At 39.2% G+C, this 25,834-nt stretch overlaps 2 protein-coding genes across 7 annotated transcripts; one reads left to right on the top strand and one right to left on the bottom strand.

The window, feature by feature from the left end:
- Positions 1 to 926: 926 nt before the first annotated feature.
- On the bottom strand, positions 927 to 2,132 carry tcta (T cell leukemia translocation altered). Its single transcript, XM_061889076.1, has 3 exons — positions 1,292 to 2,132; positions 1,169 to 1,220; positions 927 to 1,093 (listed from the first exon to the last, which is right to left on the bottom strand). Exons 1-3 carry the CDS (start codon positions 1,503 to 1,505, stop codon positions 1,051 to 1,053), a joined length of 309 nt encoding a protein of 102 aa, XP_061745060.1. The 5' UTR covers positions 1,506 to 2,132; the 3' UTR covers positions 927 to 1,050.
- On the top strand, positions 2,110 to 24,414 carry mon1bb (MON1 secretory trafficking family member Bb). 6 transcript variants are annotated; one of them, XM_061889064.1, is made up of 7 exons: positions 5,676 to 5,833; positions 9,168 to 9,262; positions 9,341 to 9,910; positions 14,686 to 15,478; positions 17,592 to 17,739; positions 21,326 to 21,392; positions 22,124 to 22,313. In XM_061889064.1, exons 2-7 carry the CDS (start codon positions 9,184 to 9,186, stop codon positions 22,171 to 22,173), a joined length of 1,707 nt encoding a protein of 568 aa, XP_061745048.1. In that variant the 5' UTR covers positions 5,676 to 5,833; positions 9,168 to 9,183; the 3' UTR covers positions 22,174 to 22,313. The 6 variants fall into 6 exon arrangements, with proteins under 6 accessions (XP_061745009.1, XP_061745028.1, XP_061745019.1 ...); XM_061889025.1 differs by lacking the exons at positions 5,676 to 5,833; positions 21,326 to 21,392 and adding an exon at positions 2,110 to 2,250 and having other exon boundaries at positions 22,124 to 24,414; XM_061889044.1 differs by lacking the exons at positions 5,676 to 5,833; positions 21,326 to 21,392 and adding an exon at positions 2,373 to 2,482 and having other exon boundaries at positions 22,124 to 24,414.
- The last annotated feature ends 1,420 nt before the right edge of the window (positions 24,415 to 25,834 follow it).

Here is a 25,834-nt window from a genome sequence, read left to right as displayed (position 1 = left end):
AGGGTGCGGGGGGTGTAAAATATATTCAGGCTCTGTCACGGATACAAAGGATTTTGGGTATTTGTTGTGTTACTGTGAGGATGTTCTCCCGAAATGTGTTTGTCAATCTTGTTTGGTGTGGCTTCGCAGCGTGGCGCATATTAGTAAGTGTTAAAGTTGTTTATATCACAACCATCAGTGTACTCTGTATCACCCAGTATGCCTTTCAATCTTGTACGTGTGATTGCGGACAACATGTTGCCGGACTAACAATCGGTTCGTACATGTTGTTGAAGGTGTCAAAGGCAATGGCTTAACAGCACGCCCGTATTCTTATCAGGATGAACGGCAATTGGATATTCGCGAGAACGTTGGCGGCTCCAATAGTCCTCATTACTCTGTGAAACGGGTTTAAATAACTGTGAGTGGTATAGGTGGCCGACCTCTGATGTATTTCAGCGGGCGGTTGCGGTTCTGATAAAATGTTGGTTCGGGTGAACGGCAGGTGGATGACAACTTTGGTGAAGCGGTTGCGGATGATATAATTGCCTATCCGCGCATCTCTAGCGTATCCCCATTTGAGAACCACTGGCCTAGTGGGTAGAGTGTCCGCCCTGAGATCGGTAGGTTGGGAGTTCAAACCCCAGCCAAGTCAATACCAAAGACTACATAAAAAATGGGACCCATTGCCTCCCTGCTTGGCACTCAGCATCAAGGGTTGGAATTGGGGGTTAAATCACCATAAATGATTCCCGGGCGCGGCCACCGCTGCTGCCCACTGCTCCCCTCACCTCCCAGGAGGATTGATCAAGGGGATGGGTCAAATACAGAGGACAAATTTCACCACACCTAGTGTGTGTGTGTGACAATCATTGGTACTTTAACTTAACATTGCAATACCTCGAAAATTCAAGAGACACGTCCGTTAAATGATGAGAGACACTTGATTTAAATTAAATTGTGTATTTACAAGTGTTTTCCAGTCATTGGATTTGTAAAACTTGAATGATGTCACCTTCTACGATGCATTCGCGGTGCCTGGGATTTTTATTGTATCATAACACAGTCCGGTCAATCTCCGTGAGTCTTGAAAGGTTCTCCCGCGGCACCACCCCTGCAACAATGACAGAACGCTGTTTATAAAATTGTTATTTTGTTTGAAAACACTTAGTGGTGTGCAAACGCCTACCATCGTCCTGAGCCAGCTGTTGTGTCAGGCGTACTCCCGTTTTGTCCACTCCCTTGAACGTCACCAATAAAATCGCATTAGCCAGCCAACGCGATTGTCATCGAATGTTCTGGAAATACTCACCCTGTCTGTAATACATGTCGTTCACCGTGTTCCCGTACACCTTCCAGGCGAAGTGAATTGCTACAAGGCTTAAAATCAACCAGCTGAGAAGGATTTTAAATATGGACACTCTCAGGTCGTTTGACAGCCAGTCCTCCACGAACTCAGACATAAATGACAAGCAACTGTCCGCGATACTGGACAGAAACTCAAAATCCCAAGATTCCTCCATCATGAACGGTCAATTTCAAGCTTTTGTCGAGAGAAAAAAAAGGGTAAAGCCCTTTGTATGTTCAAAATGTGATAAAAACATCCCTCGCTCGCTAGCACAACAAACACTCGGTAGCCATCTTTCTCTACATTCTTACGTTAGTTACGGCCGTAGGGTTGAGGAATATAAAGTTACGTAACAAATCCAATCCAAAAAAATCCACTTTATTTTTAAAGCAGCTGTCAGCGATACGGGACAGTAATTCAAAACCCCAAGATTCCTCCATAATGAACGGTAAATGTCAAGCTTTTGTCAAAAAATTGGTAAAGCCCTGTGTTTGTTCAAAATGTGTTTGCGAGCACAACAAACACTCAGAAACCAATGTTTTCTACATTTTTACGTTAGTTACTGCCGTAGGGTTGAGGAATATAAAGTTACGTATAACAAATCCAATGAAAAAAAATCCACTTTATTTTTAAAGCAGCGATACTGGACAAAAACTCAAAATCCCAAGATTCCTCCATAATCAAAGGTAAATGTCAAGCTTTTGTCGAAAAAATTGGTAAAGCCCTGTGTATGTTCAAAATGTGATTTAAAAAAACATCCCTCGCCCACTAGCACAACACATACTACAAGTTTACGTTACTTACGGCCGTACTGGTTTGAGGAATATAAAGTTACGTAACACTTCCAATCGGCTTTATTTTACAGCAGCTGACAGCGATACTGGACAGAAAGTCAAAATCCCAAGAGTCCTCCATAATGAACGGTAAATGTCAAGCTTTTGTCAAAAAAATTGGTAAAGCCCTGTGTATGTTAAAAATGTGTTTGCGAGCACAAACTAGATAGCCATTTTCTCTCCATTTTTACGTTACTTACGGCTGTAGGGTTGAGGAATATAAAATTACGTAACACTTCCAATCCAATCCGTTTTATTTTTAAAGCAGCTGTCAGCGATTCTGGACAGAAACTCAAAATCCAAGATTCCTCCATAATAACCGGTAGATGTCGAGCTTTTGTCGAAAAAAGGGTAAACCTGCATGTATGTTCAAAATGTGATAAAAAAACATCCCTCGCTTGCTAGGACAACAAACACTCGGTAGCCACTTTTTTTCTACATTCTTACGTTAGTTACGGCCGGATGGTTGATGAATATAAAGTTACGTATCAAATCCAATCAAAAAAATCCACTTTATTTTTAAAGCAGCTGTCAACGATACTGGACAAAAACTCAAAATCCCAAGATTCCTCCATATTGAACGGTAAATGTCAAGCTTTTGTCGAAAAAATTGGTAAAGCCCTGTGTATGTTCAAATTGTGTTTGCGAGCACAACAAACACTGGGTAGCCATGTTTCGCTACATTTTTACGTTAATTACGGCCGTAGGGTTGAGGAATATAAAGTTACGTAACACTTCCAATCTAATCCGCGATACTGGACAGAAAATCAAAATCCAAGATTCCTCCATAATAACCGGTAAATGTCGAGCTTTTGTCGAAAAAAGGGTAAAGACGCGTGTATGTTCAAAATGTGATAAAATATCCCTCGCTTGCGAGCACAACAAACACTAGGTAGCCATGTTTCGCTACCTTTTTACGTTAGTTACGGCCGTAGGGTTGATGAATATAAAGTGACGTAACACTTCCAATTCAAATCGCTTTATTTACGCAGCACATTAAAAAAAACAATTAGGTTTCACAAAGTGCTGCGCAGAATTTAAGGCTAAGCTACTAAAAGAGTCAATAATATAAAACATTCAACTATAGTAATAAATAGATCAGAGAAAATAAAATGGACTAAAATCACACAACTCTCATGCTGGTTCAAAAGCCAAAGAGTTAAAATATGTTTTAAGACGTGATTTAAAGGCCTACTGAACCCCACTACTACCGACCACGCAGTCTGATAGTTTATATATCAATGATGAAATATTAACATTGCAACACATGCCAATACGGCCTGTTTAGTTTACTAAATTGCAATTTTAAATTTCCCGCGAAGTGTTGTGTTGATGACTCGTATGATGACGCGTGCGTTTGAGGTCTCGGGTTGTAGCGGACATTATTTTCTAGCCCGATCCAAGCTATAAGTCGTCTGCTTTCATCGCAAAATTACACAGTATTCTGGACAACTGTGTTGCTGAATATTTTGCAATTTGTTCAATTAATAATAGGGAAGTCAAAGTAGAAAGATGGAGGTGGGAAGCTTTTAGCCTTTAGCCACACAAACTTGTTTAAATTTCCTGAAGGTGGAGCTTAACTATGGAAGAGAGCGGTCAAGCGCACATGGATCCCGACCACATGTCAACCGGCAGGTTTCAGTGAGAAAATGGTGGTAATAAGTTGGCTCTTACCGTAGTTATGAGCGGAGCCAGCGTCTTCCTGCAGCTGCTGCAGTGACTATTACCTCCTCCCACGGAGACACTGGCGGTCACTACACCCGTGGCCACACCCCTCCGACTTTCAGGTACCATATAATCTCACTAAAACACTAGTAACACAATAAGCAGATAAGGGATTTTCCAAAATTATCCTAGTAAATGTGTCTGATAACACCTGAATCGCTCCCACTGCCCTCGCCTTTTTTTTTCTTTTTTTTTTCTACTAGTCCTTCACTCTCACTATCTTCATCCACAAATCTTTCATCCTTGCTCAAATTAATGGGGAAATCGTCGCTTTCTCGGTCCGAATCACTCTCGCTGCTGGTGGCCATGATTGTAAACAATGTGAGGCTGTGAGGAGCTCTACAACCGGTGACGTCACGCGCACATCGTCTGCTACTTCCGGTACAGGCAAGGCTGTTTTATTAGCGACCAAAAGTTGCGAAATTTATCGTCGATGTTCTCTACTAAATCCTTTCAGCAAAAATATGGCAATATCGCGAAATGATCAAGTATATATATATATATATATATATATATATATATATATATATATATATATATATATATATATATATATACATATATATATTGACGACTTGTCCAGGGTGTACCCCGCCATTCCACCCGATTGTAACTGAGATAGGCACCATCGCCTTCCGCGACCCCAAAGGTAATAAGCGTAGAAAAATGGATTGATGGACAGACATATATATATATATATATATATATATATGTATATATATATATATGTATTTTTTTTTTTATATACATACATTACATATATATATATATATATTTTATATACATTATATATTTTTTTATATATATATATATATTTTATATATATATATATATATATGTATATGTGTGTGTGTATATATATGTATGTATATGTACATACATATATATATGTGTATATATATATATATATATATATATATATATATATATACATAATTGTGTGTGTATATACATATATATACACATCCGAGGATGTTGTAGTCGTAATGATTTGTGCAGTCCTTTGAGACATTTGTGATTTGGGGCTATATAAATAAACATTGATTGATTGATTGATTGATATACATATGTATACATATATACATATGTATGTATATATATACATATATATATACATATGTATACATATATACATATGTATGTATATATATACATATATATATATACATATGTATGTATATATATATATATATATATATATATACATACATATGTATATATACATATGTATGTATATATATATATATATATATATATATATATATATATATATACATATACATATGTATATATACATATGTACGGCGTGGCGCAGTGGTAGTGTGGCCGTGCGCAACCTGGGGGTCCCTGGTTCAATCCCCACCTAGTACCAACCTTGTCACGTCCGTTGTGTCCTGAGCAAGACACTTCACCCTTGCCCCTGATGGGTGCTGGTTAGCGCCTTGCATGGCAGCTCCCTCCATCAGTGTGTGAATGTGTGTGTGTGGATGGGTAAATGTGGAAGTAGTGTCAAAGCGCTTTGAGTACCTTGAAGGTAGAAAAGCACTATACAAGTACAACCCATTTATTTATTTATATGTATATGTATGTATATGTGTATATGTATATGTATATATATATGTATGTATGTATAGTCTGATTCTGATATGTATATATATATATATATATATATATATAGATATATATATATATCTATCTATCTATATATATATATATATATATATATATATATATATGTGTGCTGTCTGTTTGGGGGAGGGGCCACTTGCAGTACCGTATAGCCGGATTGGCCATCCCCCTAGTGACGTCACTGAATCCGGATGCCGACTGCGGTAAAAGGAACGTTTGTTTTCTTAGATTAGCGACGGCTCGTTTTGCAAGTCCGACCAGCACCAGCGAGAGTCCATGTAGCAGTTAAGGTGTCTCGACCTTTCAGCTGAACACAGTCGTAAGATATACCTCTTATAATGTCGTTGTAAATGTGCGGCGGCTCACTTGAGACTCCTGTTTAAGCTTCAGCTTTTTACTGTACTGTGTGTGTGTGTGTCGCTTGCTAGCTGTATGTAATGCTAGCTGGTGTTGTCAACATGCGCCCAATTAAGATAAACAGTCAATTATGTTCAAAAATTGGAAAAAAGCTCATTATTAAGGACATGTTAGTCTCTTGGCTAACAGTTTAAACGTCGTGGTCTTTTTGGTGGTGTTATCTAGACCAGTGTTTTTCAACCTTTTTCTGAACCAAAGGCACGTTTTATTCATTGAAAAAATGCGGAGGCACACCGCCAGTAGAAATAATTTTAAAATGAAACTCAATAGCCGATATTGACAATTAAAAGTCGTTCTGGCAAGTATTGGATGTGACTTTAAACCATAACCAAGCATGCATCACTATAGCTCTTGTCTCCAAAGTAGGTGTACTGTCACCACCTGTCACATCTCGCCGTGACTTATTTGGAGTTGTTTGCTCTTTTCCTGTGTGTACTGTTTTAGTTCTTGTCTTGTGCTCCTATTTTGGTGGATTTTCCTGTAGCAGTTTAACGTCTCCCTTTCCGCGCTATTCCCCGCACCTGCTTTTGATTTTAGCACTCAAGTATGGCTGGGCGATATGGCCTTTTATTAATATTTCGATATTTTTAGGCCATGACACGAAATATATCTCCATATTTTGCCTTAGCCTTGAATGAAAACTTGATGCATATAATCAAACCAGTATGATGATTCTATGTGTCTACGTTACAATATTCTTGTTCATACTGCATTAATATACGCTCATTTGAAACTTTCATGCAGAGAGGGAAATCACAACTAAGTCAATTTACCAAAACTGTATTTATTAAACAGTTATTAAGCAGTGGCACAAACATTCATGTCATTTCCAAAACAGAAAGTGCCAGATTGTCAGAGACATTTCAAAACAAGCTATAAGTGCACTTTTGGGAATGATGTCACCAAGATGACTTATCAAAACAACACTAAATTAAAGTATACTTTTTGTACAGAACGCCACTGCAATAGTTAAAAACAAATAAAGTGCACTTTTGTGCATGATGTCACACAAGATATTTCAATTACTGTCAAATAAAAATGAGCTGCATAATAGAAAATCAAATGGTGTACAGTATGTCCTTCGCTATGTGGTAGGTTCCTGCGGACGTTATCTCCTTCTGTTGTTAACTTTTTTTTCATACTGTGTTGATGTGGAAATAGTTGCTTTGCCATTTTGTTGGTGTGGCACTGGCCGGAGATGTTGACATGCAGAGTTTCAAGCGTTCTTCATTCTATAGCGGGTGACTTTTCAAATGATGCTACAAATTAGTAGTGGTGATACTTTGTAGCAACGCTTTTGCCGCATTAATGTTGAACATATTCCCGCTTGAAGCCAAACCACCGCCAGACAATGGATCCCGTGCTGTTTTTCTTGGTAATTCATTATTTCTCTATTTTTTACCAGATTCGCACCTTTTCTCTCTCGTATTACCACCCGCACTGCACCGTATCACAGCTAACGTTACCATGTAGCTACCTGGCTGCTCCGCGGGAGCGTGTGACGTGTGTAAAGGGTGCGCTTGTTTTACGTCTCTGTCAGGAGGGACAAGAAAGAGTGGGAAAACGCCTGTAGTGTAATGCCCGCAGCTAAAAGCAACTGCGTGAGGTCGTACACTCGAATATCACGATATAGTCATTTTCTATATCGCATAGAGAAAAACCTGCGATATATCGAGTGTATCGATATATCGCCAAACCCTACAATCAAGACTATTTAAGTTGTTGCTATCCTTCTTTGTGGGGCCATTGTTGATTGTCATGTCATGTTCAGATATACTTTGTGGACGCTGTCTTTGCTCCACACACTGTAAGTCTTTGCTGTCGTCCAGCATTCTGTTTTTGTTTACTTTGCAGCCAATTCAGTTTTAGTTTTGTTCTTCATAGCCTTCTCTAAGCTTCAATGCCTTTTCTTAGGAGCACTCACTTTTTCTTTATTTTTGGTTTAACCGTAAGATACTTTTTTACCTGCACACTGCCTCCCGCTGTGGTCTGCATATTGTGATCATCACAAACATCTACAAAGCAATTAGCTACCTGCTGCCACCTACTGATATGGAAGAGTATTCAATGGTTACTCTGCCAAGCTCTAGACAGCACAGACACTTAACAACGGCACGTTTCCGAAATATAACTACTGGTTTGCAAAATATATTTTTTTAACCCAATTAGGTGAAATGTCATAATCTTCCATGACACACCAGACTGTATTTCGCGGCACAGTGGTTGAAAACCACTGATCTAGAGCTCTTTCAACCTTTTCTGAGCCAAGGCACTTTTTTTGAATTGAAAAAATCCAGAGGCGCACCACCAGCAGAAAACATTAAAAAAATTAAACTCAGCAGCCAATATTGACTGTATAAAGATGTTCCCAAAAGTGTTGGATATGAATTTTAAACCATAACAAAGCATGCATCACTATAGCTCTTGTCTCAAAGTAGGTGTACTGTCACGACCTGTCACATCACGCCATGACTTATTTTGAGTTTTTTGGTGTTTTCCTTTGTTTAGTGTTTTAGTTGTTGTCTTGCGCTCCTATTTTGGTGTTGATTGTCATGTCATATACGGATGTACTTTGTGGACGCCGTCTCTGCTCCACACGCTGTAAGTCTTTGCTGTCGTCCAGCATTCTGTTTTTTTTTTTTACTTTGCAGCCCGTTCAGTTTCAGTTTTGCATAGCCATCCCTAAGCTTCAATGCCTTTTCTCAGCAGCACTCGCCTTTTGTTTATTTTTGGTTTAAGCGTTGGATACCTTTTTACCTGCAAACCATCATCATCGTTCCCATCATCTACAAAGCAAATAGCTAACAACTGCCACCTACTGATATGGAAGAGTATTACATGATTACTCTGCCGATCTCTAGACAGCACAGACACTCAACAACGGCACATTTGCAGATTCTAATCACTGGTTTGAAAAATTTTAACCCAATTGGTGAGATGACATAATCTCTCACGGCACACCAGACAATATTTCACGGTACACCAGTGTGCCGCGGCACAGTGGTTAAAAAACACTGATCTAGAGTGCATACCTGTAATTGGAGCATTTCTAGCCTGCTCCATGTTGTAATTCCTCTACAGCAGCTTTTCCATGTCATCATGTGACACCACCCTAGTATAATTGCTGCTATTCATTTATTAAGAGTCTTGGGATGCTTGGTGTGACTATGCTTTACAGTCAGATAACTACTCGGTTGTTAAGAGTCTGTCTTGTAAGTTGTTATTTTGCCTTTTAGTTACTGGGATGATATCATGGATAGAGACAATCATCATGAAGGAGAGAATGAAGGAGTTAACATATGTCATCCACACTTAGAAGTCAACATACAAGGTAAGATTTATGTTAATAAAAGTTTAAATTTCATATTTTGCTGCTCATCACATGAATCTTTTATTTTTTTCATTTTAGTGGCCGACACGCTAGCGACCTCACTTTCACTTTTGGGGAATCACATGTTTCCAGACCTCATGGCAAGAAATGCTGCTAAAAAAGAGGAGCCCACAGATTCGCTCTTGTCAGATGTTCCAGCGGAAGAACCCGCTCCGGACTCGTCTCTTCCTAATCTGGCGACAAATTTAGAAAACGAGGGGTCTCAGAGCGACGTTTCCACTTTGGAAGTGGATGGAACAACCGCCGATGGCGCTCAAAACGACCAGAGCGACTCAGGAGAGTTTGTCGTCACCATGCTAGTCAAGGCCAAGCTGGAAGAGCAGGGTTTGGGCGTCAAGGGACGGTCGTCTCCGTTGATAGAGGTGGGCCCTCAGGAGTCTCCGGCCTACGTGTCCCACCGTGATGAGGACGTGACTGCCGACAGCTGGCGGCAGCACAGGAAGCATGTGTTTGTGCTGAGTGAGGCGGGCAAGCCCATCTATTCTCGATACGGCAGCGAAGAGGCTCTGTCGTCTACAATGGGGGTCATGATGGCGCTGGTGTCCTTTGTTCAAAGTGGAGATAATATCATACGCTCAGTCTATTCAGGTGAGTGACATACAGGTGAGTACATGCCTCGCACTTCAGCAAGTCTAATATCATATCTAGTCAAGGGACAATGCTATTTGTTTTGTAAAAGTTGAGTCAAGGATACTGGACTCTTCTGGTTTGTTTGAAGATGTTTCGTCTTTCTTCCAAAAGTTTTCTTCTAGGGATGTTCTATGCTGCCGTTTCCGGTACTGATCATCCTTGAGTGGGATTGGTCAATACCCATTACATGTGTTAACTGAACGTTTCTCAACATATTTATAGTGACTGCTATTGACATTTTAACAATATCAACACAATATTTGAACTTGTTCCTTACTCTCTTTTATTGCAAAACAAACATCAATACTACACAATTTAATCAAAAACCAAATTGTTTGGTTGTTTGTCCTCAAAGTCCTCCTGGGTCCAGGAAATAATTCCCTATGTTTCTAAACAATAAGAAGAATAACAATAAAAAATATGGACCCAATCACTCTAGTATCAATGATATACAATCCCTGGCAAAAAATATTGAATAACCAGATTGAAAGGATGTTCAATCATCCATTCATACATTTTCTACCGCTTGTCCCTTTTTTGGGGGGTTAACTGCATTCGGGCGGAAGGCGGTGTACACCCTGGACAAGTCTCCACCTCTTCACAGGGCCAACACAGAAAGACAGACAATATTCACATTCACACACTAGGGCCAATTTAGTGTTGCCAATTCAGTTGCTTAATTTTGTAGAAAGTCCATCAATCAATCAAAGTTTACTCATAGCCCTAAATCACAAGTGTCTCAAAGGGCTGCACAAGCCACAACGAAATCCTCCGCTCAGATCCCACATCAGGGAAAGGAAAAACTCAACCCAATGGGATGAAAATGAGAAACCTTGGAGAGGACCGCAGATGTGGGCGACCGGTGCAATGGACGTTGAGTGGATCTAGCATAATAGTGTGAAAAGATAACCGACATGACACAATACTATAGTCATGCCAAATGACAACTTTCTGGCTTTAAGAAACACTCAAATAAATTGTGGACATCAGTAACTTTCGTTTTTAAATCAGAGTAAAAAAAATATGGACTCACGCAATTCTGAGGAAAATAATATGGACTCACCCTGGAATTTTTATTTCCTAATGTAACATCTGCATTAGATTAAATTTTGCTTATGGTCTGCAGTTAAAACCGAGTGTTCACACCTCAGAGCTGTTGCACCAGATGGATTGACATGAATCATGGCACCAACATGAGATCTGTCAATTGAAATAAAGGAGAGGCTTATCAAACTTCTTCAAGAAGGTAAATCGTCACTCAATGTTGTAAAAGGTGTTGATTGTTCACAGTCAGCTGTGTCTAAAATACGGACCGAGTACAAACAACATGGGAAGGTTGGGGAAGGCAAGCATAGTGGTAGACCAAGGAAGGTTTGAGATAGAAACCTTAAAGCAATATGTCTTGAAAACAGAAAATGCGCAGCAAAACAAAAGAAGAAGCCTGAGCGGAAACTGGAGTCACTGTATGTGACCAAACTGTAGGAAAGGGCCTAAAATAAATTTTATTTAAAGACAGAAAACCTAAATGAAAGCCGTCATTAACAACCAAACAGAACAAAACAAGGAAAAGGTAAAACAATGATGAATGGTGATGAATTTCAAATCTGCATTGGACATAGTGATGCTGGAGCTTTTCTTTGGTTCCAATGAGATTTTTGAAGACGACTGCCTGAAGAAAACATACACATTTCCACAGTCATTGATGATATGGGGCTGCATGTCAGGTAATGGCACTGGGGAGATGGCTGTCTTCAATAAATGCACAAGTTTACATCGATATTTTGGACACTTTTCTTAATTCCATCAACGGAAAGTATGTTTGGGGATGATGACGTCATTTTTCAAGATGATAATGCATCTTGTCATAAAGTAAAAACTGTTCAAACCTTCCTTGAAGAACGATCCATAAGATGCATGTCATGACCTGCAAGTAGTCTGGATCTCAATCCAATGTAAAATCTGTAGTGGAAATTTAAGAAAATGGTCTTTGACAAAACTCCGACCTGCAAAGGTGATCTGACCAAAGCGATCAAAGAAAGTTGGAAGAAGTTTGATGAAGAGTGCTTGTTAAGTCCATGCCTCAGAGACTGCTGGCTGTTATAAAAAACATGGGTGGTGCAACAAAGTATTAGTATTTGGTTTATTTTCCCTCAGTATTCCGTGATTCCATAATTCCCTTAACTCTGCTTGATCTAATAAAACTGATACTGACTACTACCTCAACTTATATCCTTGATTTCATTTAGCGTTCTCAAAAGTTTCCCTTTGAAATGACTATAGTTTTGTGTCATGTCTGTTATCTGCTTTTTTTCCCCTACAAATTTCAACAACCGAATTAACATCCTCCAAGACTGGTGATTTCATAAAATTTTTTGCCAGGGGTTGTACAGATTTACCCATTGCTGTGTGTTTACTCATTTTTAATGAATAGTAAAGGTATACAAGCTGTACATTGACTACGGTACTAGGGTTGTGCGATATAGTCAAACAGTATACATTTGGCCGACGATAGAGCTTTTAATACTATGGTTATGTTGTGATAATGCATATTGACATATTGTCCTGCAAATTTGACAGTGACAAGCGAACCTGGCTGTCTTCAACTCATTGTAGCATTCTTGCTAGCAGGTACTATTCATCCACAGAGCGAAGCTGCTTCTAAATACTCATCCTCATCTACATTTACATCAAAGAAAGTACCTTTCTTACATGTCTATGATTGTTCTCATTCATCCAGGTCATTGTCATCTCAGGGCATTCAATCGATTGCAACTGGACTGTTTGGTTTGTCTTAGACATTTTGCCGCTCATCTGAGTAAGATTCATCAGTTTGTGCTTATAGAGTTAGATTGGTCAGATCTAGTAGAGCGGCTGGTGCCAAAACCACAAATATTTATACTCCAAAACCAGGAGGGTATTTCTGGGCAAGGATGTTTTCGCCCGATCGTAGTGGGAAAAATAACTGTTTTTGATGCAAACGAGAAATTCTATTGTCAAACCCAACGACTGTGTTAGAAGTGTAACTTACCCTCGTTAGCATTAAGGTATTGTGTGGCAGAACGATCACTGCGGACCGCCTACTACCAGTCCAAATTAGTCAGAATCCCCAGCGTAAGCATTCCATTCAGTTGCAAACAAATTGCACAAATGGCACTCTGGTCACTTTCTGTGACTAGAATGTTTCTAACTCCTGTTATTTGTTGGAGGCTAAATTGCAGATCCTTTTAGGAATGGTAAAAAGGACAGTGTTTGTGAGAGACAGGTGGTGTCGCAGACCACCTACTTTGTCCAGGTCTGTCTTTTCAACACTGGACATACATTGCTTCCCTCACTCCTCCTTTGTACCATCTGCCATCTGTGTCCAGAATCTTTACATTTTTGTTCTCAAAATAGTGCTGTCTCTCCCCGAGGTGCAGGTGTTGACAGCTGAGTCTTGGCCTAAAGAGCTCTGTCGTTTGCATTAAAACAAAGTTTTTTTCCCCACTTGGATAGGGCAAAGCCATCCTTGCCCAGGCACACCCTCCTGGTTTTGGAGTATAAATATTTGGGGTTTTTGCACCAACCTCTAGACTAGATCTGACCAATCTAAGTCTTTAAGACTTGATCTGACCAATCTAAGGCTATGAGCACGAACCGGTTAAGCCTACTGGGATGAGAGGCGAAACGTCTTCTAAGACAAATCTAACAGTCCAGTTGTGATCGATTGAATGGCCTGAGATACCTTTATTACAAGTAACATTATCATTGGAGGGAGGGGACGAGGTAAACATGCTACACTACACACTGGAGGAGGATACAAAAAGCATAGCTAATCGCTAAGCTTAAGCTCTCGAAGGAAAACAAGGGTGGGCAGATCGATAGAATAGTTGACAGTGATTAAACCAAATATCGCATCAGTATATAGTAAAGTAGATCAATGTTTTTTATTACAACAAAATCTTTTCCTGTAGTTTTTGTTGTTAACAAATTCAGAAAAAAGGCAAAAGTAGTTTCTGCTTTTGTTTGATTATGTTGTACTGTTGACTTAATAATGCATTTTGTATGTAATAAAAGGGAATAAGGAAATCACTTCAATAGTTAATTGCTACAATTAATTGTTACATCAGCATCCTTTGGTTTTATCTGTTATTGATTTAGATCAAAAATGTAATCCTTCTTGAACATTATGACCAATACTGAGCCTTTAACTAATTAATATTGAATTAATACACACATTTATTGTATCACCCAAACTAGCGTTAAGTATCAAAGAGAAAAAACAATACTGTAAGTGCACATAATATTTTAACAGATGTGTAGATAGAACCATGTTACAACATAAAATACCCAGAAATTAACAGTAAATTAGCAAGTAGATTAATATTAATTTGGATTAAATATTACAACTGGAAATGACACACCACATACATTAGCAACTGTATAAGCCTTTTTTTTTTAGCTCGTTTTGAAATTATTCTATTTATATACCAAAAAGTATATTGTGATATGTATTGTAATCCCAGAAGGCTACAATATAATATGACAAGATTTTTCGTCCATATTGCCCAATCCTACTGACAACTCTAAAGTACAAGTATATATATCCACTTTTATTGTATTTTGCATTGTCCTTTGAAATAAGACACTGTAATAATGAGGCTTGCTAAAATGTGACGGTGCACTCAGTTTTTGTGTCAATCAAAACCGAGCATCATGCTGTTGTTCATGTTAGTCCTTGGTGGTCTCTTCCTCAGAGGAGAACACCGTGGTGTTCCTCCAGAAAGGCCCTCTGGTGCTGGTCTGCGTCTCCAGCAGCCGCCAATCAGAGCAGCAGCTGCGTGGCGAGCTCCTCTACGTCTACTACCAGATCATCAGCATGCTCACGCAGGCCAGCATCTCGCGCATCTTCGAGCACAAAAAGAACTACGACTTGCGGCGGTTGCTGGCGGGCTCAGAGAAGATCCTGGATGGCCTCCTCAACCTGGTGGACTCGGACCCCAGCTTCCTCTTGGCAGCCGTGCACTGCCTGCCCCTTGCCTCCTCTCTCAGGGACTCGCTCAGTCAGATCCTGCAGAAGGCCATCACCCCCAACTTGGTCTTCTCCATTCTCATCGCCAAGAACCAGCTGCTCACCATCGTGCAAGAGAAGACCGTCATCGAGGATGCCCGCTTGGAGCCTGCCGACGTCCACCTGCTGCTCAACCTCATCGGTGCCTCGTCCGCCTTCCAGGCCGGCGAGATCTGGACTCCCATCTGCCTGCCGCTCTTCAACCCTGACTGTTATTTCTACGCGTACATCTCCTACCTGGACCCCCCCGAGTGCACTGTGTGCTTGCTGCTGCTCTCCACGGACAAGGAGGCCTTCTACGCTGTGGCCGAGTGCAAGAGGAAGATCGAGGAGGCCATGGTGGCTCAGAACTCGCTCAGCCTCATCGCCAAGGCGCAGTCGTACAGCGTGAGCCAGGTGGGCGTCTCTGACCTCAGGCATTTCATGTACAAGCCCTTCGACGTTCCCGACAACCACCGCCAACTCACACAGTTCACCAGGTTTGTCTTCTTGTCCATAAAGTCTTATGTAAATGTTATACAGCAGTATTTCCCAAGTCAGATGTTTTACATTAGAAACATCTCTTGTAAAATAGAGAGAGACCGAGTGTTGGTGCAGATTTTTGGCATTTTGACATATATCGGTATCTGCATTTTTATCTTTTTATTGTTTAACATTTAAAACCAAATGTCATCAGCAGCTACAATATACACATGATAGGAGTATTTAGTATATATATATATATATATATATATATATATATATATATATATATATATATATATATATATATATATATATATATATATATACACACACACACACACACAAAGTACAGGCCAAAAGTTTGGACACACCTCATTCAATGTGTTATCTTTATTTTCATGACTATTTACATTGTAGATTGTCACTGAAGGCATTAAAACTATGAATGAACACATGAGGAGTTATGTACCTAACAAAAAAAAGGAGAAATAACTGAAAACGTGTTATATTTTAGTTTCTTCAAAATAGCCACCCTTTGCTCTGATTACTTTTTCGCACACTCTTGGCATTCTCTCGATGAGCTTTAAGAGGTGGTCACCTAAAATGGTTTTCACTTAACAGGTGTGCATTAAGTTTATTGAGAGAATCCCAAGAGTGTGAAACGCAGTAATCAGAGCAAAGGGTAGCTATTTTGAAGAAACTAGAATATAAACATGAATGTGAATTTTGAACATGTTCTCAGTTATTTCACCTTTTTTTGTTAAGTACATGACTCCACACGTGCTCATTCATAGTTTTGATGTCTTCAGTGACAATCTACAATGTAAATAGTCATCATAAAAATAAAGAAAACTCATTGAATGAGGAGGTGTGCTCAAAGTTTTAGAAGAAAAATTCCTCCAATTGTCAACTATTCTCCCCAAATATGTTTTCATATCTGCCTAAGCATTTATTTGAGTTCTTGTGAGAATTCTTTTCCTGTGTGCTCAGCTGCTATCACTGCACAGCTCACACAACCTCAACCCTTTTTCTCCTGCTACAGTATTTCTCCTCAGCTTGCCTGTCAAAACCTAACATTTTTTGTGTTTCTTTGTTTTCGCTACTGTAGAGAGGGAGTCGCTCAACAAGCCTCTATCCGCAACACTCGGTGCGTGGGCTCATTAAAAGAGCACCCAGAGTTTCATTTTCCGTGATTCAATCAAAAATATAACCCGATATAGATTAATGGACTTGAAGATGACAAAAATATAAACCTTGTAGGAGACTTATTAATAAGTAAAGAAGAGCAGGCAGCAGCTCACACATTCTCATAATTTCTGTAACATCAAATCAGAAATTATGTCAGCCAGCTTGAAAAATGTCTCAACTATAAGCTACATGAAAGAGCCCTAAATTGTTTAAATATGCATAATATTTCTAGGTCCCTAATGAGGAAAGCTTACAATGTGTTAAATCCATAAACTGCTATAAAATTGAGTAGGTGGCGAGTTATTGTGATACAAAGAAATCCTATATTTTTACCAAATTTCCCATATTTAGAAATGCAAACGTTGATGCTCCTCTTAGACACACGTAATAAAGGTGTTTGTGAAATCCCCTGATGTGTTTTGGTGCTAAAATAACCACAACATTGGCGCCGCATAAAAAAATGTCGCTACTGGTCCGACTTTCCCTAAAAAATATTAAAGCCTTGTCAAGCTATTTATTGACGTATACTATTCATGTTTGAATAACTTTTACTGCAAATGAATATGAACTCCAAATATCGATTGTCGGTCTCCTTGAGTACTAATTATTACTATCAGCCTTGAAAAAAAAAAAACATAAGTGTAGATCTCTAATGTAAAACACCAACAAGCGTGACCTGTTTTATTCTCCTGCATGAATGTCAACAGGTGGATATAAAGGTTGATTATGTACCTTCTGCCATCTAGTGGAAGAACATGTCATTGTTCTGCCGGTCACTGTACATCACTGGCATACACAATTTTTAGTAAATCAATAATCATCTTCTCCCAAAAAAAGTGAAAATTCCCATTGGCACACCTGGAACAACGCAACACAGTGGTTGGGAATCACTGTTTGTTTACATTTCTTCTCACAGTGTTTTTCTGTTGACGTTGTCAGCCCAGAGATGGAGGCCCCATACAGCAGCGAGGAGGAGAAAATGAGACTACTGGACCTTTATCGTTACATGCACAGCCGCATCCACAGCACCTCCAGACCCCTCAAGCTCATCTACCACGTAGCCGAGAGGGAAACTCTGCTCGCCTGGGTACGTATTTGTAAAACACGCACAATTTCCCGCGGACATAACGGCAAAATAATTCATCTGCTCTCGGGTCAAGTTGTAGCTGTTGTAAAAACATGTTTTCTTAAATTTACAAACAGAGTTTTAAAACCATTTTAAAATGTCCAATTGTTCTACAAGTGTAAAAAAAACATTTTTAATAATTATATAGGTGTGAAGAAGTTAACTACTATGAAAACACAAAACACTGTACTGTAACTTCAGTAAGAGTGAGTGCTCCGTGGAGTGCAGGCTACCATTTGAAACTTTAGACGTGCCGTCTCACTGAAGAACATGAGAAAGTGTGTTAAAAATTATTACTTGTATTGTAAAAAAATCAAATCATACAACTTTTTTTTCGAAGAAATAATGTAACTCCAATTAATCTGCTCCGGACACCCAAAAAATATTGACACAAACATACATATAGTGTAGAGCAGGGGTCACCAACGCGGTGCCCGCGGGCACCAGGTCGCCCGTAAGGACCAGATGAGTCGCCCGCTGGCCTGTCCTAAAAATAGCTCAAATAGCAGCACTTACCAGCGAGCTGCCTCCTATTTTTTTAAATTTTATTTATTTACTAGCAAGCTGGTCTCGCTTTGCTCCACATTTTTAATTCTAAGAGAGACAAAACTCCAATAGAATTTGGAAATCCAAGAAAATATTTTAAAGACTTGGTCTTCACTTGTTTAAATAAATTAATTTATATTTTTTACTTTGCTTCTTATAACTTTCAGAAAGACAATTTCAGAGAAAAAATACAACCTTGAAAATGATTTTAGGATTTTTAAACACATATACCTTTTTACCTTTTAAATTCCTTCTTCTTCTTTCCTGACAATTTAAATCAATGTTCAAGTAAATTTATTTTTTTTATTGTAAAGAATGATAAATACATTTTAACTTAATTCTTCATTTTAGCTTCTGTTTTTTCGACAAAGAATATTTGTGAAATATTTCTTCAAAGTTGATTAAAGTTTTAAAAAATTATTCTGGCAAATCTAGAAAATCTTTAGAATCAAATTTAAATCTTATTTCAAAGTCTTTTGAATTTCTTTTAAAAAAAAATTTCTGGAAAATCTAGAAGAAATAATGATTTGTCTTTGTTAGAAATATAGCTTGGTCCAATTTGTTTTATATTCTAACAAAGTGCAGATTGGATTTTAACCTATTTAAAACATGTCTTCAAAATTCTAAAATGAATTTTAATCAGGAAAAAATTGCTAATGATGTTCCATAAAATCTTTTTTTAATTTTTTTAAAAAGATTCAAATTAGCTTGTTTTTATCTTCTTTTTTTCGGTTGAATTTTGAATTTTAAAGAGTCGAAATTGAAGATAAACTATGTTTCAAAATTAAATTTTCATTTTTTTCTTGTTTTCTCCTCTTTTAAACCGTTCAATTAAGTTTTTTTTTCATCATTTATTCTCTACAAAAAAACCTTCCGTAAAAGGAAAAACAATGTACGACGGAATGACAGACAGAAATACCTGTTTTATATATATATATATATATATATGTATATATATATACTTATTTATTTATTAAAGGTGAATTGAGCAAATTGGCTATTTCCGGCAATTTATTTACGTGTGTATCAAACTGGTAGCCCTTCGCGTTAATCAGTACCCAAGAAGTAGCTCTTGGTTTCAAAAATGTTGGTGACCCCTGCTGTAGAGAATAATAACCATTTTATATGAAGAAAACAATGCAAAATACATAGGAATGACAAATGAAATGGATAGATTAGCTTTATTTAAATCAGTACTGCAAAATGTGCGAGCACTTTGACAAATAAGATGAGAAACACTATTGAGTTAAAAAAATAACTTGTAGCTAAGTACAAAAGTGCCATCTGCGTGGTACTCTCTCTCTCATCGTCTTTTCCAACAAGATGATGTTAAATGTGCATGAATCCATTTCATTCATCATTTACTGTTTATTCATTTCACATAAAGTTGTGCGATGTCAACAATATGAATTATACAAATTTGGCTGAGGATACAGCTTTTAATAATATCATGATAATGCATGTTGCTAACACATTCTAGCTGTGTCTCGCATACTTGGCAGCGGCAAGCAAATCAACGTGTCCTCAACGCAATGTACCGCCCTGGCTAGGGAGCTAGCAGTTAATGTCTATCCACAGTGCAAAGCTGCTTCTAAACCAGCAATCCTCACCTTCATGGTGAGCCGTGCTATCTGAATGGTTTCTTGTTTATAGACTATCACTAAATATAAATAAAATCCAATTTTATTGTGTTTGCAAGCAAAAACAAAACATACTGTAAACCGAGTGCTAAGCTTTATATTGGAGGAATCGAAATTAGTCAAGTTTCATGTGCCAAATTTGTAGGTATCCTAGTCCATGAAAAATTGTCATGGACAGAACACATAGGTTCAGTAACCAACAAAGTGTTAAGATTGCTTGGTATCATCAAAAGAATTTGGGGTTTGGTTCATCAGGCATGCCTCTTAACTCTTTATTACAGTTTAATTTATCCATATCTCATATAGTAAAATATTGTCTGGGCAAATACATATCCATCAAATTTACACAAATTATTCATTACGCCAGTGGTTCTCAAATGGGGGTACGCGTACCCCTGGGGGTACTTGAAGGTATGCCAAAGGGAACGTGAGATTTAAAAAATATATATTCTAAAAATAGCAATTAAAAAATAATTTAATATACTTATTGAATAATGCTTCAACAAAATATGAATGTAAGTTCATAAACTGTGAAAAAATATACAACGATGCAATATTCAGTGTTGACAGCTAGATTTTTTGTGGACATGTTCCATAAATATTGATGTTAAAGATTAATTTTTTGTGAAGAAATGTTTAGAATTAAGTTCATGAATCCAGATGGATCTCTATTACAATCCCCAAAGAGGGCACTTTATGTTGATGATTACTTCTATGTGTAGAAATATTGATTTATAATTGAATCATTTGTTTATTTTTCAACAAGTTTTTAGTTATTTTTATATCTTTTTTTCCAAATAATTCAAGAAAGACCACTACAAATTAGCAATATTTTGCACTGTTATACAATTTAATAAATCAGAAACTGATGACATAGTGCTGTATTTTACTTCTTTATTTCCTTTTTTCAACCAAAAATGCTTTGCTCTGATTAGGGGGTACTTGAATTAGAAAAATTTTCACAGGGGGTACATCACTGAAGAAAGTTTGAGAACCACTGTCCCTAATCAATGAAAAATTGTCATGGACAGAACACATAGGTTCAGTAACCAACAAACTGTCAAGATCTCTTGGTATCTTCAGAAGAATCAAGGATTTGGTTCATCAGGCATGCCTCTTAACTCTTTATTAGTTTAATTTATCCATATCTCATAAATTGCAATATTTCCTGGGCTAGTACATATCCATCAAATGTATACACGTGATTCATTATGCAAAATAAATGTGTAAGAATAGATACCTCCTCTATTTGGCTCCATCTGCTCCTCTGTTTAGGAAACTAAATGCACTATTTATTTATGATATTAACACAGTTTAGTCCTTTTCTTTTATCAATAAATGTACTTACCTCCCTAATACAGCTGCGTGACTTCCCCTCAGAGACACTCGCGGTCAACACACCCGTGGCCACACCCCTCCGACTTTCAGGTACTATTTAATCTCACTAAAACACTAGCAACACAATAGGCAGATAAGGGATTTTCCAAAATTATCCTAGTAAATCTGTCTAATAACGTCTGAATCGCTCCCACTGCAATCACCTTTTTTTTTTTTTTAAACTTTTTTTTTTTGTAGTCCTTTACTCTAAATTTCCTCATCCACGGATCTTTCATCCTCGCTCAAATTAATGGGGAAATTGTCGCTTTCTCGGTCCAAATCGCTCTTGCTACTGGAGGCTGTGATTATAAACAATGTGAGGATGTGAGGAGCCTTACAACCCTTGACGTCACGCGCACATCGTCTGCTACTTCCGGTAAAGGCAAGGCTTTTTTATTAGCGACCAAAAGTTGCGAACTTTATCATTGATGTTCTTTACTAAATCCTTTCAGCAAAAATATGGCAATATCGTGAAATGATCAAGTATGACACATAGAAAGGACCTGCTATCCCCGTTTAAATAAGAAAATCTCATTTCAGTAGGCCTTTAACTTGCAGAACAACCAAAACGTACAGCTCCAGTCAAAAGTTTGGAGACGGAAATGACGCTAACATGTCCCCAAACTTATGACTGGTGCTGTGACTAACTCAAGAGGTGACTGCCGTTACAGGCAACAAAAGTAGATGACGGATGGTCGCCATGGAAACGACACTGATCCATCACGACGGAGTTTAAAGCTGTGTGGGTACTTTAAATGCACTTGTCCATATCTGCCCTGCAGGTGACAAGCAAATTCGAGCTGTACACCTGCTTCAGTCCCCTGGTGACTAAGGCCTGCGCCATCACGGTCATCACCAAGCTCCTCAGGTGGATCAAGAAAGAGGAGGACCGCCTCTTCATCAGGTACCCGCCCAAGTATTCGACCACGCCCAATCCCAGCAAAAGCTCGCGGGCGGCCAAGTCGGACCAGCAGGACTCAACAGATAATAACGGCTTCCTGTCTCTCCTATGAGACTGTCGGGAGATCAGCGGGAATCAAACACTACCTTTACCCACACTATTTAATTGAAAAGGAAGCGCTTTCCACGCAAAGTGAGCTGAGGTAGGAGAGTTTTAATTTGAGCTGTTAGAAAGTGATGACAGAACTATTTAAGTGTTTTTACGTGGTTTTATTGTTGGACATCTCATGGACTATGAATGTATCAGGTGAGACTTCTTTACCACGATTATGCAAACCTAATGTGGTGAGAAAGAGCAGGCCGAAAGCAGCAACAGACGTAATAATTCATCAAATTTATTTTTTTATCCATAAATGCAACAACTGGTAAAAAAAACAAACATAGGAAACCTTTTTCCGTTACAACCCAACTGTCTGCCGCCATTTTTAAGTGTTCTCATTCCACAAGGCTGTGTTTCCATTCACGCACTTCCATACTTGGACTGAATATTTTGAGTGCATACTGTAGCTGCGGCGTCAAAATAAAGGTGTTGCACTGAACTCGATAGAACTAACCACGCTTGACTATGTAGAGGAAGTGGAGGGACTAACTCCAGTGGTTACAATTCACAATTAAAAAAGAGAGAAGGTGACGCGGATAAATATCGACAACATTTCTGGTAAGTGCGCAAACAGTGTAATGTATCCTGGACAGCACTACACTGTCAACATTGGCGCCCTCTGGAACTACGTACACATTTTACATAGGATATATATTGAAGTGTGCGATTTTGGAACACAGCCGGTGTATCAATCAGCACACTTCCATTTTCGCTCTTAGCGTTTCGAGTGCATACCTGCGTTCATACTGAGAATATGGCAGAAGTAGTCGGACTTTGCACTCAAACGTTGAGTGTGCAGTGATGGAGACTAACCTAACCGCCCCCAGTCAACGTTACCTTGGCCATGTAGCGGAAGAGGAAGGGGCTAATGTGAGTTACTGCAATTTACTATTGAAAATAATTGAAGAAAGAAAAGACTGTCAACATTGGTACCATCAAGAGTATGTAGTATACGTAACATATTGAAATGGAAGTGCACAATTTATAACACAGCCCAAAACTCCAGAATTAAGGCGTCATGGCTTTGTTACAATTGGCACACTTTCCTACTTACACTTCAATATACAGTACATGTAGCACAAGTATCTACACTTGGGGGCTTCACGGTGGAAGAGGGGTTAGTGCGTCTACCTCACAATACGAAGGTCCTGAGTAGTCCTGGGTTCAATCCCGGGCTCGGGATCTATCTGTGTGGAGTTTGCATGTCCTCCCCGTGAATGCGTGTGTTCCCTCCGGGTACTCCGGCTTCCTCCCACTTCCAAAGACATGCACTTGGGGATAGGTTGATTAGCAACCCCAAAATTGCCCTAGTTGTGTGAATGTTGTCTGTCTATCTGTGTTGGCCCTGCGATGAGGTGGCGACTTGTCCAGGGTGTACCCCGCCTTCCGCCCAATTGTAGCTGAGATAGGCACCAGCGCCCCCCGCCACCCCAAAGGGAATAAGCGGCAGAAAATGGATGGATGGAAGTATGTAAACTCACTGCATACTTAGTTTTAGAGGATGTTTTAAAACATTGTGCACTTACCGGAAATGCGTAAATTGTTATTCTCTCCTTTTTAATGGTGAATTGCAACCACTGGAGTTGAGCCTTCTCCTTTCGCTATGTAGCCCAAATGGCAATGACCGAAAGCGGTTAGAATCCATGGCTGCAGCAACTGTGTACTGAAAGTATTTGTCTATGGATATTGTCATTCATCCAGGACATTGTAATCTCAGGGCATTCAAACCAAACAGTCCGATTGTGATCGACTTGAATGCCACAAGATTTGCTGTAATTGTTATATGAATGCACTCAAAATGACTAAGTGTAGGTTAGTATGGAAGCCAACTGAATCCCTGTCTTAAAACGTACTGTAGTTTGTTTCTTTCTGTAGAGAATTCAGGATCCTTTTCTAAGTCCGGTTTTGTAAGGACAGAAGGCTCATTCTGTCTGCGGTTGTCACTTTAAAGTCTTAAGAGTATTAAATGTCTAACAGTATTAAGAAATAAATGCACAAATGCTGTTCCGTGAATGCACTTATTCTTGTACAACAGGTATAATGTTAGGACCTTTTTTTCCCCATTTGCTACTGTCGATAAGGACTCCTAATCTTCTTTTTGCACTAAGTCTTTAAAACACCAGTGTGCTCATGTCATATAGATGATCTTTGACCAGCCTCAACCTACAACTTGAGTATTCATGGTCTGACAGAGCTTTCTACTTAGGTGATACACTATATTGCCAAAAGTATGTGGCCACCCATCAAAATGATCAGAATCGGGTGTCCTAATCACTTGGCCCTGCCACAGGTGTATGAAATCAAGGACTTAGGCATGGAGACCGTTTCTACAAGCATTTGTGAAAGAATGGGCCGTGCTCAGGAGCTCAGTGATTTCCTGTGTGGAACTGTAATAGGATGCCAACTGTGCAACAAATCCATTCGTGAAATTTCCTCGCTCCTAAATATTCCAAAGTCAACTGTCGGCTTTATTATAAGAAAATGAAAGATTTTGGGAACAACAGCAACTCAGCCACCAAGTGGTAGACCACTTAGTCCCTCTTTTTATTCAGGGATCCATAGTCTACGTCACTGAGGCCGCCTCTAAAAGGAGTGGTCACATATATTATGCAAAGCAGGTAAAGGACACACAGTACGTGACGGAATGGGCTGGGGGCCTTGTGATTTCGCCTTGTCCCCGCTTCGTCTGCGTGTTGTCATCTTATCTTCGTTGAGGTCATCGAAATCCTTGGCTGTTAGCGGCTAGCAGCCAAGGACACCTCAGCCGTGCGTCGGTTGAGGTGGGCGGGGTTTGGTGGTAGCGGGGTGTATAATGTAGCCCGGAAGAGTTTGAGATACATGGGATTCTGGGTATTTGTTCTGCTGTGTTTATGTTGTTACAGTGTGGATGTTCTCCCGAAATGTGTTTGTCATCCTTGTTTGGTGTGGGTTCACAGTGTGGCGCATATTTGTAACAGTGTTAAAGTTGTTTATATGGCCACCCTCAGTGTGACCTGTATGGCTGTTGACCAAGTATGCCTTGCAGATACTTACGAGTGTTAACAGAAGCCGTATATTACATTTGACCTACCGGCACACGGATAGCATGGTGAAAAAAGCGGGCGCGACGACATGATTTAGAGGACGTTGAAGACATTGCCATCACAGCACGCCCTCATAATTGTTGTTCGGGTGAAAATCGGACAGTGTTTGCCCCAGGAGATTTCTTAGAGATACTGGATTACGACAAGTATGCAGCTGAGCCACACCACAGTGGTCAAAGAGCCGCATGCGGCTCCGGAGCCGCGGGTTGCCGACCCCTGGCCTATGGGGTCATTTATGGTACAAGGCCAAGCTTCTGTGTGTGTGAGTATACTAACGGGCCACACCTCCTCCCGCAGGGCCGAAGAGAGTGGATGACTGACAATAGGGTTCACTGAAAGATCATAAGCGC

Source organism: Nerophis ophidion, linkage group LG02 (assembly GCF_033978795.1).
Source record: "Nerophis ophidion isolate RoL-2023_Sa linkage group LG02, RoL_Noph_v1.0, whole genome shotgun sequence".
NCBI classification, from domain to species: domain Eukaryota; kingdom Metazoa; phylum Chordata; class Actinopteri; order Syngnathiformes; family Syngnathidae; genus Nerophis; species Nerophis ophidion.
Note: the sequence above shows the minus strand (reverse complement) of the source record. Positions and strands in the feature narration are given on the sequence as shown.

Bases quoted from the DNA above. Each gene is read 5' to 3' on its own strand.
- mon1bb (XM_061889025.1), top strand. From the start codon at position 9,184: ATGGATAGAGACAATCATCATGAAGGAGAGAATGAAGGAGTTAACATA. The intron at 9,263-9,340 runs GTAAGATTTATG...TTTTCATTTTAG, and splicing joins CTTAGAAGTCAACATACAAG to TGGCCGACACGCTAGCGACC. The intron at 9,911-14,685 runs GTGAGTGACATA...TCTCTTCCTCAG, and splicing joins CATACGCTCAGTCTATTCAG to AGGAGAACACCGTGGTGTTC.
- tcta (XM_061889076.1), bottom strand. From the start codon at position 1,505: ATGATGGAGGAATCTTGGGATTTTGAGTTTCTGTCCAGTATCGCGGAC. The intron at 1,221-1,291 runs GTGAGTATTTCC...GTGACGTTCAAG, and splicing joins CGACATGTATTACAGACAGG to GGAGTGGACAAAACGGGAGT. The intron at 1,094-1,168 runs GTAGGCGTTTGC...TCATTGTTGCAG, and splicing joins ACAGCTGGCTCAGGACGATG to GGGTGGTGCCGCGGGAGAAC.